This window comes from Mauremys mutica, chromosome 14 (genome assembly GCF_020497125.1).
Source record: "Mauremys mutica isolate MM-2020 ecotype Southern chromosome 14, ASM2049712v1, whole genome shotgun sequence".
Taxonomy (NCBI): domain Eukaryota; kingdom Metazoa; phylum Chordata; order Testudines; family Geoemydidae; genus Mauremys; species Mauremys mutica.
This window is the reverse complement of record NC_059085.1, coordinates 36,096,117-36,112,307: the sequence shown is the minus strand read 5'-3', so window position 1 is coordinate 36,112,307 and position 16,191 is coordinate 36,096,117. Positions and strand designations below refer to the sequence as shown.

Sequence of the window (16,191 nt, the reverse complement as noted above, 5' to 3'; positions counted from 1 at the left end):
ATCCTCATGTGTCTTTCTTCTATATCTCAACAGACACCCCTTTGACCTAGCACTGTTGTGAGATTGCCCTTGTAACTGGATTGGTATAATACTATTATTTGCGACTCGTCTAATTTCAGGAGTCTGATGTCAGACCCTTGTTCCCACCATCACTTGCTCTGTCCCCTGTCAGAAGTGGGAATGAACCATGTTCTCATTCTTAGTAGTAGTAGAAGACCAAGAACCGTGAATGGGTACTGCTGCTATGGCTGATTGCTGTTGCCTCCCACACTCTCATCTGCATGTTGCAAACTTCAGCAACTGTGTTACAGTTTCAATATCCAAGGAACAGAATTCAGAAGAAGGGAATAATATTTAGCAGACTAGCTGAAAACGTAGGAACTAAAATAATGGAGAAGGATTTCAGAGGGATGCAAATATGAAGAAACCAATTTAAATGATCCAACTCTCATCCAAAATATAAAAAACAAAATTGCATATGGAAAAAAGAATGCACAGAGAATGCACACAGCTTTCCAGTCCCAAACACAATGCAATTTACATTAGTGCTGGGCTAACTTTACAATGTTTATATCATGGATTGTTTTGCAACAACCTTTACAACAACTCCACAACTTGATGAAAATGGATAAATTCAGTACAGTGTGATATGCTGCACTTTTCACTAGATTTTGTAAACGCAGGCCTCAAAAAATATCAATAAAATCCAGCTTCTATCTTAGAGAAGTTCCCTCTATGTTCTTCCTTGCCATTGTATGCAACTCCTTAGTTTACTATTGATTTCACTTCTCAGCTGCTGTTCTACCCAAGATGGAACTGATGTGCTACAGTTCCCATAATGCAACTGGTGGCTTATGTGGCCTTAATACACTTTATTTAAATGTATTGTAGTCAATGGGAGGTCCATTGTCCAGTATGCAGAGTACTGCCTTAATACTACAACTCACTACCACAGTTCTCAGGCTTCTGACAGGCACCTTTTACTGGGCAGGCTCTGAAGAGTCCTTAGGGCACCTCCATCTGCCTACGTAGGAGGCCCAATGACACAAACTGGGTTACATAGTCTCTTTGTGTTGGTGAGGACGGGGCTCTTGGCTCTCACTCCCCTAGTCCCTTTGGCTACTCTCAGATTCTCTAATCTCAAAAGGGGACAAGGGCATAGGCACCAGCTGCCTACTTGGCCTGCCTCGAGGCTTGCTGGACCTATCTTACCCAGCCAGTACACCAGGGTTGCTGTCTTCTTGTAAGCACAGGGCCAGGGCAGAGAGGGAGGCTGGTAAATGACCTTCCCAAGGGCAGATCCCCCCAAAAGCTTCCAGGAGTCACCTCCGTGAGCTGTAGAACCACCCTGGACTCGCTCCTAGAGCTGCTCTGCTACTGCTGGGAATTTCCCATTTTTAAGACCTTATTCCACCCGTCAGGTATCAGAGGGGTAGCCATGTTAGTCTGGATCTGTAAAAGCAGCAAAGAGTCCTGTGGCATCTTATAGACTAACAGATGTATTGGAGCATGAGCTTTCGTGGGTGAATACCCACTTCATTGGCCCACAAAAGCTCATGCTCCAATACGTCTGTTAGGCTATAAGGTGCCACAGGACTCTTTGCTGCTATTCCACCCTTGACATGACTGACAGGGCTGAGGGGCAAGGCCAGCCTTCCCCAAGGCAACTGTGTAACCCCTTCCATCACTGAGCAGGGTTTAGATACCCCATTACTCTCCCTCCCCAATATATCACAAGCAAGACATCCCAGCAAGGAGTCATGGACCTGCCAAACTGGTAGAATCAAGGAAATAGTGCTATTCCCCAGAGAGAGGGGCTTTGTGTTTGATTTGCTGTTTTCTTTCAGCCTGATCTTAAGAGGCCAGCAAGGTCTAGGCCTGCTTTAATTTATTCACCAATTGGGGAAGGGGGGGTTCAGTGGGTAGAGTAAGCAGTTTTCACCTGGGAAATTGCCTTTTGCGGTAGCAATTGCACCAACCCTCTTACAAAGGGTATGTCAATTTCCGACACTGGACTGGACATCTGCCAGGCTTCCCTGTATCTTTCTGAAGTGTAAATCCTGCTGCCTGTGATCAGCCCTGCAAGCCTTGCGCAGGTCATTCCCCATTGTGTTGAGATCTATTTTTATCTTTCTCTTCATTTGAATCTTCTTTTTCCCCTTCTCACAAGCCAGGCGGGTGTTAAATCATTTATGGTTCTTGATATTTGTAGCCTGTTTGAGCTAAAACCCTCGGTTCCTTGTCCTAGCTAGTCGGTAAGTCTCCATTACTTTCCATTTTCTGGATGTTCAGCCTTTGCTGCTAGGCTTAGTTATACATGTATAAATATACCGTGTAGGTGTCTGCATGTAGGTACCGTATGTACATACGCTGTGGGCCAGAGTGTGGGGGCAGATCCTCAGTGGGTGGAAATTGTCTTGGCTCAGTGAACTCTGATGAGACTATGACAATTTACACCCACTGAGGGTCTGTCCCATGTGGCTTTATCATTCACTGCTGTGTGAGATGGGTGCGGGGAGACACCGCTCTCCTGGCAGTTTGCAGAGGCACTGCAGGAGTGCACACAGGGACTGCAATGGCAGAATCTGCTGGCCTGTGCTGAAAGGGGCTGGGACCAAGGCCCCAACCTTCCCAGCTGTCTTTGAAGCCTCTGGTCCTGCTGCTAATCCCTGCCCCACTGTATTAACTGCACAGGGCACAAAGACTGGGGACATGCTGCCTACCCACTACCTCTGTGGGCTGGCGTGGGCTGGTAGACAGAGTCATTTCCTTTCTAGCTCTTCTCTCTCCCCCCTCCCTTTGTTCCTGTTTGTCATTGGTAAAAATAAGAAATTTTTCTCTTCTGTGTGGTTTTTGCTGACGTTTCTCTCTCCCCCACTCACCAGAAGGCTTCGTGCTGCTGGGCATTGGGTCTGTTGGGGTGGGGCATCCTTTGGAGCCACCCAGGCTGGGCTGAGAGCCAGGGGAGCAGAGAAGAGAAGCCTGGACTTTTGAGTTGTGGCCTGAGCCTGCAGCCCTGTGTTTATAAGCGGCACCCACAGCCATCTACATAAGGGGCACAGTGGGAGTGGGGAGGGAAAGTCAGCAGCTGTCAGACTGGTCACGTTAGCTGCAGAAGTAGTATCATGTGGATCAGGTAGTTTTCCCCCAGCACTGATCCTTTCCTCAGCCCTTCACCTCCATTGTCCTTTGAACTAGTCTGTTGCCCCAGCCCAGGGTTGCTCTCGCTCCCTCCCCCGCCCCGCCCCGCCCTGCCCCGGGTGAGAAACCCTGTATAACTAGAACCTGAAATGGCTGGGGTGCCCTAGAAATACAAAAAGCAGGGCTTGGAGGAGCACTGACATGTTGACTTTTATTGTTCTTATACACAGGCGACTCAAACCCTTTATTTGGAGCTCGAAGGGATAGCAGAAGCAACATCTATCAGCCACCCCCTGCCACAGACATTCAGAGAATGAAGAACAATCACATCAAGGAGCAGAAAGCCTTTGCCTTAATCAGAGAAATACTGGGTCTGCAATCTGCCCACAAATGATCTTCTTGTTTTAGTGACAAAGCTCTTTCATGTGTTTGCAAATCAGTGCTAATATTATCCTGCTGGACTCCTTGGGTGGGGAAGGGAGAGCTTTACACAGGCATACCTATTGGATATATGGATTGTAAATAGTGAATTCAGAGGGTGAAAACAATAATGGGGTAATAGCTGGAGATGCCAGTGGGGCTAATGGTGGGTTTTCTGAGGAAGGGGCAAACACGGCTTGCTTGTATTTTAAGAGAACAGGCCAGAGGAGTGTGAGAGTTTGTGGAAAAGGCAGAGGGAGAAGATGAAGATTAGTAGCTGGGAGAAGGTGGGTTTGCTCCTTCCTGTGAGCAAGAAATACCCATAGTTAATATCCTAGGCTTCATTCTTGCTCCCTCTGAAGGCAAAGAAAAAAAATTGCCTTGACTTCACTGAGAGCATCTTTGAGCCTCAGGCCCTTTTTATAGCCTGAGTTACTGCCGGTGTCCTACCCATTTGCCTGTTCTTTTCTTGAACCCTACTCAGATTCTGACTGATGTGATGGGGGAAAGACACAACAGTCTAAGCCAACCCATGTAAATTCAGCACTGATCTCATGTAGTCCAGAGAGAAACATTTTGCCAGACATCTTCTTAGCCTAATACTAAGTGATAATAGCAATAATTGTCATGTTGCTCTGTAGACAAACAATATCAATTCTAACCTAAAAGAATGTTTGCTGTTCTTTCCAGCCTACTTGGGATTTTTATGGATGCTACTGTTGGTTGCCTATGGACAAAGAGATCCCAATTCCTACTACCTGAACAAGCACATTGAAAGCAGCTTTACGGATGGGTTTCGGGATATCTACTCTTATCAGGACTTCTTCACATGGGCAAGAACTACCTTAGTCAACAAGTTATATGGCTCATATCAAGGTGCAGAGTTCTGACTGGATACCACATTGTTTGACTTGGCATTCAAAACTCAGACTTTTGTGCATGCCCCCAACTTGTCCATGTGCCTTGGGCTTCTGGGGAGGGACATTAGGGTGCAAGTCTGGTGAACTGATGATTTACACACATTAGTGTCATCCGGTATATTACCCTATTAGCTGATCAATATCTGCATAGCTGAATGGATACAACTCAGTGCATTAAAAACACAATAGGCCAAATTCATCTCTGGTGTAACTCTACATAATCTGTGTCTAGTGTTGTACTAAAATATGCCTGGTGGTTGTTCCATGATCTTCTGTCATTTAAAACAAGGCCAAACATCTAGATGGCAGCAGGAGTTAGTGATACTACCAACTTTTCCCCCAGATCTGTGCTTATGGCTTAGGCCACCAATGAATACAAGTATTAGGGAGCAGATGAGAACCCCATCAGGGCAAATCCCAAAGCATAAATTTAGCCCATTTTTGGTGCTCAGAAGTGTCTCCGTGCTATTAAAGTGCATTGGCAGAGTTGTGTGTAGGGTAACTCTGATACAATAGACCAAGACTCATGAGCTCTAGGTTCTATTCCTGGTGCTTACCTGTGGGGTGATTTTAGACAAGTTGCTTCCCCTCTCTGACCCTCAGTTGTATAATGGGGATAATGATACTGACTGCATGTGAAATACTTTGACATCTATGGATGAAAAGGTCTATGTAAGAATTAGCTCTTATTATTACATTATGCCTAACTCAAACCAGGACGATTAATCCTTTGTTTTCTTGAGTATTAAATAAAACAAAGCCAATGTGAATTTAAGAAATGAATCTAATAATAAACAAGACAAAAACATATTTCAGTGAGGAATAAATGGGAGTTGAGACTATATTGATTATTGAGCCTGACATAAAATCAACATTGACTCTTTTACATACCTCTTTTAGGCTTCATTACAGATGGCAACTCCAAGTTGGTAGGCAGTGCCCGAATTCGTCAAGTGAGAGTGAAGGGGAACACCTGCCCGATAGCTCCCAAACTGCAAGGCTCGATCCAAGAATGCCATGCTTCGTATTCTCCCCAAGCAGAAGACACGTCAGACTATGGGGAACACTGGAATATCTCAGCCTTCGATAACTCCTCTGACTTGAGTTCTGCATGGCAATATCAGAGCCAGTCCAAACTTAGAGGGCATCCAGTGTGGGGCAAACTTGCCATCTATAGGGGAGGAGGATATGTGGTTCACTTAGGAACTGATCCAAAGAATGCAACCAGGTAGCATTTTTATTGTGTTTGGGTTTTCCTACTGTTGTGGTTTTGATTTGATTCATGTTTTATGCTATTGTCACCTTGTGTTACATCACATATTAACCAAAATCCAATCCAGGATTATAACCTGATTTTCTAAGATTAGAACTATGTGCATGTACATAGATTCCAGATTTACACTAACAATTACCACACAATCAAAAAAATTAGAACTGGAAAAGACCTAGTACTTCCTCCCAGTCAGTGCAACATTACTCCCTCTTCCATACACCCCAGCTTTTGGTTTAGTCTACTTTTCAATACCTAAAGCAATAGGTTTTCTACCTCTTCCCTTTACAGATCATTTCATAGTTTAATTGAATGCCATTGTTAGGAAATACTTCAGCCTAAATCTTCCCCTGCTCATGTTCATCCCATTAATCTTAACAAGATCTTCTTGGTCAATCCTAAACTTTTTATCTCCCTCCTCAGTGTTTATGCTCTGCAGATGATTGCAGACAATCATATCCACCCTCTAGCCACAGTTAGTGGAGTGAATTGTCCATTACAGGAAACAATCTTCTGTGTTTGTGAATAAAAACAGAGATTGCTTCTAGGAATGAAGCAATAGAAAATGGAGGCCTTGGAAACAAGGGGCCTGCGTATTACCAACAGGAAATAGTGTCCACCATAGAATATCAAGGTTGGAAGGGACCTCAGGAGGTCTTCTAGTCCAACTCCCTCCTCAAAGCAGGACCAATCCCTAGGCAGATTTTTTCCTGAGATCCCTAAATGGCCCCCTTAAAGACTAAACTCACAACCCTGGGTTTAGGAAACCAATGCTCAAACCACTGAACTATCCCTCCCCCCAGTATTGGAAACCCAAGTGTACCTATTTGCCTACAGATAAATTAGATGTTGGCGATAGCTGCATAGGAACTTACCCAGCCTGGCATGGCAAAAGCTAACTGATCAAGCCAGTATCTTGGCTTCAGTACTAGCTAACACCTGAAGCTTCATAGGAGAGTAAAAGCACTAGACTAATTGTGCAGTGTAGACCATGGAGGGACAGAGAAATTCCTCAGTTTGGACCCACACATCAGGTGTCCTTTGAAAGTCCCTGCCTCTTGTCCCCACTTTCTGTATGTAGTTTCCAAACAATCCTACCCCTCGTGTAACACCACACACCTCTAATATGAGTCAAAAGTGATTAGTCACTCTCTCTTTTGTGCACTCTTTGGCAGAATTCTCCAATATCTCTTCAACAACGTCTGGCTGGACACCTTCACAAGAGCAGTGTTTGTTGAATTTACAGTCTACAATGCCAATGTGAACCTGTTCTGTATTATAAGCCTGATGTTTGAAACAAATGCATTAGGTAAGAGCCCACTTTCAATTCTAGCACTTCCAGCTCTTGCATTGCAGTACACAACAAGCAACAGACTTAGGGAGGAATTTTCAAGAGACGAGAGCTGAACACAGCTTTATTTTTTCAGGGGCCTTCTTCACGCATGCAGAACTGCAGAGCATCCGGCTCTACCCCTACACAGATGGTCTGCACATCTTTGTTGTTGCAGCAGAAGTGATTTATTTCCTATTTATCATCTACTATATGGTAGCACAGGTAAGACCCAGCAGAAGCTTCAGTTGCCATGTGTCACTGGATCCGATTCAGATCTCAATGACAAGGGTTTTACATCAGTGTAATTCAAGCCACTTCATTGGTGTTTTTTCTGACACAGGTGCTGGAATTAGGTGTGCTGGGGGTGCAGTAGTACCCCCTGGAAGCGGTTTCCATTATATTCAGGGTTTACAGTTTGGTTGAATGGCTCTTAGCACCCCCACTATACAAATTGTTCCAGCCCCCCTGCCAGTGTGAGGTCTGAATCAGATCCTGTACCTTTAATAAATAAAGGAAAGGAGGGATTTCTCTTGACTGGAGTACATGCTGGGAAGGAGGTAACTAGAGAACAGCACAAGAACTGGTTGAGCAGATGTGCAGGGGTCTCTTCTTGTGCAGAGGGGACCCTCAATCCCAAATGTTGGACTGAACTGTTTGTAGCTCCAGGAAGAGCTGGGGCTGGATCAGCAGCCTTAGCAAAAATGAATGGAATCAAAGTTTGTTAGAGTGACATGGCAGTGATATATTTGATCTACCCTGCTCACTTTATACAGTCATATTGCTGAGATTCTTGCCAAGGACTGTTGGAAGTGAACCTCCTGTTTTTACAGGGAAAGCTCATGAGGGCTCTGAAATGGAGGTATTTCCACAGCAAGTGGAACCTGCTAGAGCTGGCCATTATACTGCTTAGCTGGAGCACCCTATCAGTATTTGTGAAGAGGACAATCCTGGGGGCACGTGATATCAGCTACTACCAGCATCACAAGGATGAGTAAATGTTTCATGACTGCCTTTCTCTGCTTTAGCTAGTACCTCCCTTGTTTTCCCAGCACCTCTGCTGCCTGAGATATATGCTCTCCAGAAGTAGCTACATTTTACTGGTGGATGACATGAATCTGTATGGCTGTATTATGTAATCCATGTAAGGATTTTAGGACTTGGATTTATGTCAGTGACAGGAATTAAAGCTACCTCACCTGGGGAAATGCTAAAGGACAGCAGGCATTAGCACCACCTCCCCTAACATGGGGTCTATGGAACTGATGGGTCTTGCTGGTGCAGGCCCTATATGAGTATCACCTGCCTTGCCCTCATCTCACTGCAGCTACCCTGGGTAGGTACATGGCTACTGTTTAAGAGCTCAGAGCAGAGCCAGACACAGCAATATCCTAGGACAGAAATTAACAAGCCAGTCACAACAGAGAAGAATTCAACAGGCCCATGCAGATTTGAGACACCTTTGTAGTATGTTGTTGCAAAACAGAGTAACCAACATAAGAAATATACAGCCCCTTTAAGCACCAAAAACAAACATAACTGGCTTCTCTCAAAGCCAAGCTATTGTAGCATGCTTACTTCAGCCAAGAATGCCCCCCAACCAGTCCTGCTCCAGCCTTATTGCTAGAAACCCCTCCCCCTTTCACTGTTAGATTTATTACCCAACTTCCTGCAGCACAATCTTCATATAGAATTTGCAGAGCATTAGTTATTTCTCCACAGCTGGCCCAGCCTTGCTATCCTGCAGACGTAGGAGGAAACCAGGGTCCCTTTCAGAGCAAGATAGTAAACTCCTTCCCTGTCAATCTCCAGAAAGGGTCTATGCACCCCATTACACTACCCAACAGTAAACTCTAAGCATTTGCTTTAGGTACCTGTTACTCCAGGGTTTGCTGAGTAAGAACTTCCTGGCCTGAGTATTAGAAGTACTCAGGCTTTAGTCTATACCTCAGATAGGCCAGCCAACTCAGATGTAAAGCATCACCATGCACAAGAGACTCTTGTGTGAAGATGGGATGAGAGGGGAGTTAGGAGCAACACCTGAGTAAGAACCTGAATTAACTTTGCAGTGAAGACAAACCCTGACTGACCAGTGCTACCAGCATGCTCATTAATCACAGTGCACAGAAATGTTCTGAAAGTTTTTCACGCATTGTTTATTAATCTTTTCTCATAGGTGTGTAAGTTTCAATGAAACAGCAACAGCTGATGCAGCTCTTGGCTACCTAATTGCTTTCCTGGTGCTTCTCTCTACTGTGAAATTGTGGCATCTCCTGAGGCTCAACCCTAAACTAAACATGATCACCTCCACCTTGAGGAGGGCTTGGGGTGACATCTCTGGATTCATCACTGTTATTTTAATCATGTTCCTGGCCTATTCCATTGCTGTGAGTATCTTTATGGTTCCTGTTTGCAATCTGCTAGTTGCAGATAATATGAATAATTTCTGAATAGTGAAAACAAAGTGGCTCTGAAATGTAAGATGAAAAAGCTGTCCACCTAGATCTTGGGTGAGTAGTCGGAGGATCCACTCTCCAGCATGCGAGTGGCAAGTTAAAATATCCACTTATCTGCTCTTTTGCAAACTGAAATGAAGTTCAACAAACATGATAAAAAATATAGATTTCCTGTGCATGGTGTATATGTGTGTCAAAGAGCAAAGTACAGAAATATACTTGGGGGGCAAAGATCTTACAGGACAACTACACAGGGGAGAGTGATTGACTGACAGCACCAGATATGATATGGTCTGGAACATGTAAAATAAATATAGGGAAGATTTTTTTGGGTTCCTGCCCATTGCTGGTTCTACAGGAATAAAGTTCATTATTATGTAAATATACTAGTTCATTCAATCAGGTTAATGAATTACAGCACTATAACTATTTGTTTTATTTGAAACACTGTATGTACATTACCATGTAGAGAGCAGGTGGGATATAGAACAGATATGTTCAATCTGTCACTGAAAAGATTAGGTAATAATTAGAACTTCTCCAAAATAGCAATAAACCACATCTAAACAGTAATTTCAAAGAAGGATAAAGCACTGAACTGGAACTCGGACCAGGGTTCAATTCCCAGCTCTGCCACAGACTTCCTGTCTTGCCTTGGCCAAGTCAGTTAATCCCTCTGTGCCTCAGTTCCTCATCTGTAGAATGGAGATAACAGGTCCAGTTTCTCATCTACTTACAGTGTAAATTCTTTAAACTAAGACCCCCTTTTACTAAGCATGTGAACGCCCAGCACAGTAGGGCCCAGTGTACGTTGGGTACCATTGTAAAATAAATCTCCTGCAACCAAAACAAACTATTTGCATCTTCTCTTACATTATTTTCTATTTATATTACAGTAGCATCCAAAATGCACTCTGTACTGTACAGGCACAGAGGAAGATGCTGTCCCTACCCGCTAAGATTTTGCAGTCTTTGTTCATTAACAAATTAATTGGAGACACATAACTAAACATTCTCCACTTCCTTCCCTATGCTGCTCTATAGTACTGCTGTGTATTAAACACCAGAGGTGACTGCATTTCAGTGATAGGTGAAGTGGTGTGTATATAGTTTGTAGAATATTTTGAGATCTTTCAAGAAGGCACCATTGATCTGATATTGAGAAGTGCTGAGCACCCACAAGAACACTTGAAGCTAATAGGAGCTGCAGGTGCTCAGCATTGCTAAAAAATCAGGTTTTTATTGAAGTTATGGCTATCTACCACTTGCTTCCTTGCTACTGAAGGAAATCCAAAAAACTGGTTCCCCATTCTCTCCCCTGCAAACACTCCTGTTATTGACAGAAAAAGTCAGGAATTGAGTAAGGTGACTTGTTTGATAGGTCCATTACTCTGCATGTGGCTCATGACCCAAGCTCCAGTCATAGAAGGAGAAGTAAGTCACAGATCCTGGGTTCTTGCCTATTCCATGTAACTTTGATCTCAGACCCTAAATGGATAACAAACCCTTGTGATTATGATGCAAGATCTGCCTTCTTTCCTTTGCAGACAAATTTGATATTTGGCTGGAAGCTGCACTCCTACAAAACCCTCTTTGATTCAGCAGAGACAATGGTCAGCCTTCAGCTGGGAATCTTCAACTATGAGGAGGTACCAAATCTATCTTTCAGAGATTTATTTGTATTGTGGTAGCACCTACGCTGATAACTATCTTTTGTACAAACAGCACACAAAAAAAGACAGTTCCTGCCCCACAGAGCTAAGCTGCTTTTATTTGCAGACAAATAAAATGAAAAACTAAACCACAAAATCATGTTTTGATTTTCTATACTGAGGGATCAATCCAACTCCCATTCAAGTCACTGAGAGTCTCTCTGAGTTCAATGGGAGGTGGATCAGAGCTATAAAGAGCAGCCATATGGTTTCAAAGTGATTTTAAACTAAAGAAAATGAAATATGAAAAAAATATTAAAGGCTCCAGGAAAGAGAGCACCATGTGTGTCTTGTCTGTAACATGCTACATTTGCACTGCTTTGCAAAATGACAGCAGCCACTGCAGACAGCAGACATCTAGAAATGTACAGGTGTAAAAACAGAAAAACCTAACCTCCTAAAAGTTTGTATTAAAAAAACACTTTAAATATTAACTTTAATACAAATTCATAGAGGCAGACCTGAACTCAAATCAGACCTGAGCAGTCCCAGAATTTGGGGAAGTAAGGGTACAAAAAGTCAGATCAGAATTTTATAACTGTGGCAAAGTACCTTCTCCTCAGCAGTCCTCTTTAGCTTTGGAGACATAGGCTTGGGCAAGGCAAATCCTTATAGGTAGCACAGGGTCTGGGTATTCCTTTCCTCAGTCAATCCCTTGTGCTTGTTTTCCTTCCCTTCTGAGGAGGGAGTGTCACCTGCCTAGAAGGGTTTGGAGTCTTACTGTACCTAGTCCACTAGCAGCTTCTCTTACCCTGCCATGCAGGGGAGGGTTTAAAAAGGTCTCAAGCAGTTGGCGCCAGCTGAACCTAATTAGTTCCCTGGTAACCCCTTTTCCAGCTGAACCTTATTTCCCTGGTTCTCTCTTCTCAGTGGATAGGAAGAGGCCTTTTAACCCCCTGGGACTAATTCTCCCCAGTAGCTGTTTGTCCTGGGTTTACCATATAACTGACACTCATTATTATTATTTCTATCCTCACCAAAATGTGTGGTGGTAGGTGCTTATCCCTCTCCCACAGAGATTACAAGATAGTGGAGGCATGACTTAACAAGGAGAAAACAAGACAATAGTGAGGAGCTGGAGCGAGATGGGGAAATAGCAATAAGAATACAAAGTTACTCAGTGGAAGTAGCACACGGTTTAGTAGAGTCAAGAGAGTGGGACTCGTGTTTTAATGACTAAGTGGATATCTTATGTAGCTAATTTCATGTAGAAATTGCAGCAGCAGTGGGGTTTCTTATAAACAACAGATGATCTCATTTGAGAAGAAAAAGTGCCAGCTCTGAAATGTATTCACAACTGCAGAAAAGCAGATAAATAACTCAGTGGGGCATTGTGAAACTAGTTTGAGAAATCAACACAGCTACCTTTGAATGTTTTCCCTTTCTAGTAGAAACTCAAAGAAAGAATGTTGCTTCTGACAATCTCGAGTTCTGTCCTGCTGAACTCAAATCCAAATAGTACAGATAACACTACTTCATTTTTAATAAAACATTGAATATTTGATGTTTTAAAGAGAGAAGTGCTTAACGCTCTCAGACAGCAAAAAGGGAGACTTTTGAATAGTGTTAGACGTGAGTCTGATTTTAAAAGCTCAACTGCCTGCTTTATATCTGGGAGCACTTTCTCATCAAGCAATGAAAAAGAGACTAGGGTGAAATATATTTCATACCCTATTCTCTATTTCATTTAACCCCTCTTGAACCCTTCATTAAGACACATACTCAGGTTTTAAATAGCCACCTTTCCTGCTAGCCAATGCAAAATTATTGTATGGTTCATTTAGACAACAGACATTACTATCAGTAGTCTATATGCACCACCTGAACCACAGACCAACCATCCTCTTGGGGCAGCTATATACGTACACCCTCTGCTCTCCAAGGGGAGTTCTGTTTGCACAATAAGGGACAAATGTAATATCTGGACTTTTAATACATTTTTAACTCCCTGATCTCCCAAGAAAAATTCTTCCATGTTACAACTTTTTTTAGCCAATTCTTTTGTGGATTAAATTAGTTCCTCTTTGTCATCTTTTATGGGTTTCTCTTTGTTTGGTACTGAAGGTTACTTTGTAATCATATTATAGCTTCAAAACTTGTTTGTGTGGTGCTAATCTCTGTGACTCTTCACCTTTGACATAGCTATCTTGTACGTGCCAGCCTGTCCTTGTATGAAATATTTGTCAATCAATAAATATTTGCCCAAGCCTGCAAACAGTTACTATTGTGTTATATTTGCTACTGTGAGAAATCTCATTGAAGCATTGTAAGCATGAATCCCAGTAGTAAGTGTCTGCAGATGTCCCTTAGCCTAAAAGGAAAAAAAACAAGTCTATTTCACATAGGGAAGCACATTTTCAAAAGGAATTAAACTTGTAGATACAGTCAATACAGGCAAAAGCTCATGCTTTTCTTGTGGACTATTTGAAAAACTAGTCTAGCAGAAGACTAGATGGTTCAAAGGACTGGCAATGGGCTAGAAAGGTGTCTTACCTCTTGGTCCTAGGTTCAAATCCCCCCCCTGCCCCCAGGTTGCCACTTATGAAAAATTGTTGCTAACTGACTCCTATTTCATAGTTCTGATTAAATGAGTTTGGTGGGTCTCAGTACAGGCTTGGTTTTACAAGTGTCCATGTCACTATAATTAGCCTCAGCAAAGAGGCCAATGACTGAATACATATGGAGGCTGACCTGCCCTTTCACTACAGGGGCAGACTGTCAGGAATGCATGGTGAAGCTTGCACTGCCTGTGCTGTTTTGTTCTAGGGATAAGCAGAAGCCTTTGGTCTCCAGGTCTGTCAAGTTTACACCTTCATGATCACTAAATTCACACACATTTAAAAAACAAAAGAAAGCATGGCCCATAATACATATGGATGCATCACATGTTCTATCAACTCTGATGTATAGTACATCATAGCATGAAAATCACTCCTGGAGAGAGAAGAAACCTATTGTATACTCTATCAACAACTTGGATGCCCTCTTCAAAGTTTTAAGTTGACCCTGCTTCCAACCTTTTTCTTCTATAATAAAAAACATAATGCCGTATTTTATTTATTCTCCAGGTCTTGGACTATAATCCAATTTTGGGCTCCTTCTTAATTGGATCCTGTATCATTTTCATGACATTTGTGGTGCTCAATCTGTTCATTTCAGTGATTCTGGTTGCTTTTAGTGAGGAACAGAAACATTATCAGGTATGTTCATCTAAATTGTTTTATTATTTAATATTTACATTACAGTAGCACACAGTGGCCTTAATCTGGATTGGGATATTTTACCGTGCTGCACAAACACTGATGAGGACACAGTGCCTGCTTTTAAGAGCTTACAATCTATTCCAATTAAACACATTTTAGCTTTTGTAAAGTTACACTGCTCTTTTCAATTCACAAAATCAGATTTTCTAAGTCAGCCTAAATTTTATTAATAGAAATATATACACTCTTAAAACAACTTGTGCACACAAGTCAGGTAAGCATCTAGCTGCCTACTTTTTGTGCATTAATCATAGTTTTATCTGTAATTTCTATTATATGCACCTACACCAAATCCAGCAATTTCAGTTTAGGTTGAAATCCACTGAAGTCCCTGGCAAATCTTCCTTTTGAGATACCGATATTGTGGCATGAAATTCTCTTTGATACTATACATGAAGCCCTTGATGAATCTGTTGTGTTGTATATAAAACCAAGGGAATGGAAAACAGAACAGATTGTTAATGTACGCACTAGATGCATATATGCAACTTCCTCTCACTTTACTAGGAGTTATAGGCATGTATCTGTGGGAACTGTTGGGTGTATAGCTAACTGATGAATTTCTGACCCTACTGAAGTCAATGGCAAAACTCACATGGACTTGAGTGGAGCCAGATTTTCACCCAGCATGTTGCAACAAGCTGAGGTTTTTTTTGAAGTGATGGTGATATTTTGCCTCATTCACCTGAATCCATGTCTGTTCTACCTACAGTATTTACATTCTCTATGTGTAATCTTGGCCCAATTGAAGCAAATGGTAGTTTGCCATTTATGTCAATGGAGCCAGGACTTCACTCCATTTATTTAAACTACCAATCCATACACAGCTGCAGCAGCATGGGGCTTTATTTTTGTCATTTTTTTTAGGCTTCAGAAGAAGAAGAGATTGTTGATCTAATGCTGATGAAAATTTTCAGTTTCCTTGGGATTAAATGCAAAAAGGAAGAGAAGCCGATCAGTGTTGAGCAACTGAAAGAAGCTGCTAGCACTTGACAACCATAATGACCAATTGCTTTCTGTAAAGTCTTTCCCTCTATCCATTTTAAACTACAGCTGCTGTGGCTGGACTTAGATATTATGGCTCCTATGTGTAAAGTGGTGTCGTCTGCAGAGCTGTGACATAAACAGGAATATGTTCAATAATAAAATCTTGTGTTGTATGATGTTATGGGATATTATCTGTGAACTAGTAGTAAACAAATCTAGAATAATGTGTCCAATTATGTATATTGTCTTATAATTTCTGTAAATTTACTGTCATGTATTTAATAAATGCTAAATGTTCACTGCAAAGTTTATCTAAATTATTTGATCATAAAATCACCAAGCGATAGTGTCCCACTTATTCAATCTGTGATTTAAATGTCTTAGAAGGAATGTGCATTTAAAATTCAGCATCTCTCTTTGCATATTCAACATGGGCCATATCATCACAATCACCAGGTCATGCAGGGGAGTACTAAGGTCTCCTTCCCTGCAGCCATTATAGCTTGGGGACTAACAGAGCTCTTTCGAGAGACAAGATGAGTGAGGTAATATCGTTTTTATTGGATAAGTATCTGTTGGTCCAATAAAAGATAGTACTTCCCACCTTGGCTCTCTAATATCCTGGAACCAACAGGGTTCCTACCACTCTGCATACAACACAGATCTTTGTTTTTTGGGGGAAGTGGGGTACT

The 16,191-nt window shown here is 42.2% G+C and overlaps 2 protein-coding genes across 2 annotated transcripts in view; one reads left to right on the top strand and one right to left on the bottom strand.

Annotated features, from left to right (window-relative positions):
* The window catches only part of BCO1 (beta-carotene oxygenase 1), a 107,442-nt gene extending 101,950 nt beyond the window's left edge, over nucleotides 1-5,492 (bottom strand). The window contains exon 1 of the mRNA XM_044986974.1: nucleotides 5,373-5,492. The gene's annotated coding sequence lies outside the window, so the exon portion shown is untranslated. The remainder of the gene's footprint in view (nucleotides 1-5,372) is intronic.
* Nucleotides 1-15,805, top strand: part of PKD1L2 (polycystin 1 like 2) — a 67,745-nt gene extending 51,940 nt beyond the window's left edge. The window contains exons 34-43 of the mRNA XM_044986968.1: nucleotides 3,372-3,512; nucleotides 4,252-4,437; nucleotides 5,382-5,709; nucleotides 6,927-7,060; nucleotides 7,179-7,306; nucleotides 7,915-8,075; nucleotides 9,258-9,468; nucleotides 11,085-11,186; nucleotides 14,318-14,449; nucleotides 15,380-15,805. Coding sequence (XP_044842903.1) covers nucleotides 3,372-3,512; nucleotides 4,252-4,437; nucleotides 5,382-5,709; nucleotides 6,927-7,060; nucleotides 7,179-7,306; nucleotides 7,915-8,075; nucleotides 9,258-9,468; nucleotides 11,085-11,186; nucleotides 14,318-14,449; nucleotides 15,380-15,505 — 1,649 coding nt within the window. The 3' untranslated portion in view covers nucleotides 15,506-15,805. The remainder of the gene's footprint in view (nucleotides 1-3,371; nucleotides 3,513-4,251; nucleotides 4,438-5,381; nucleotides 5,710-6,926; nucleotides 7,061-7,178; nucleotides 7,307-7,914; nucleotides 8,076-9,257; nucleotides 9,469-11,084; nucleotides 11,187-14,317; nucleotides 14,450-15,379) is intronic.
* The last annotated feature ends 386 nt before the right edge of the window (nucleotides 15,806-16,191 follow it).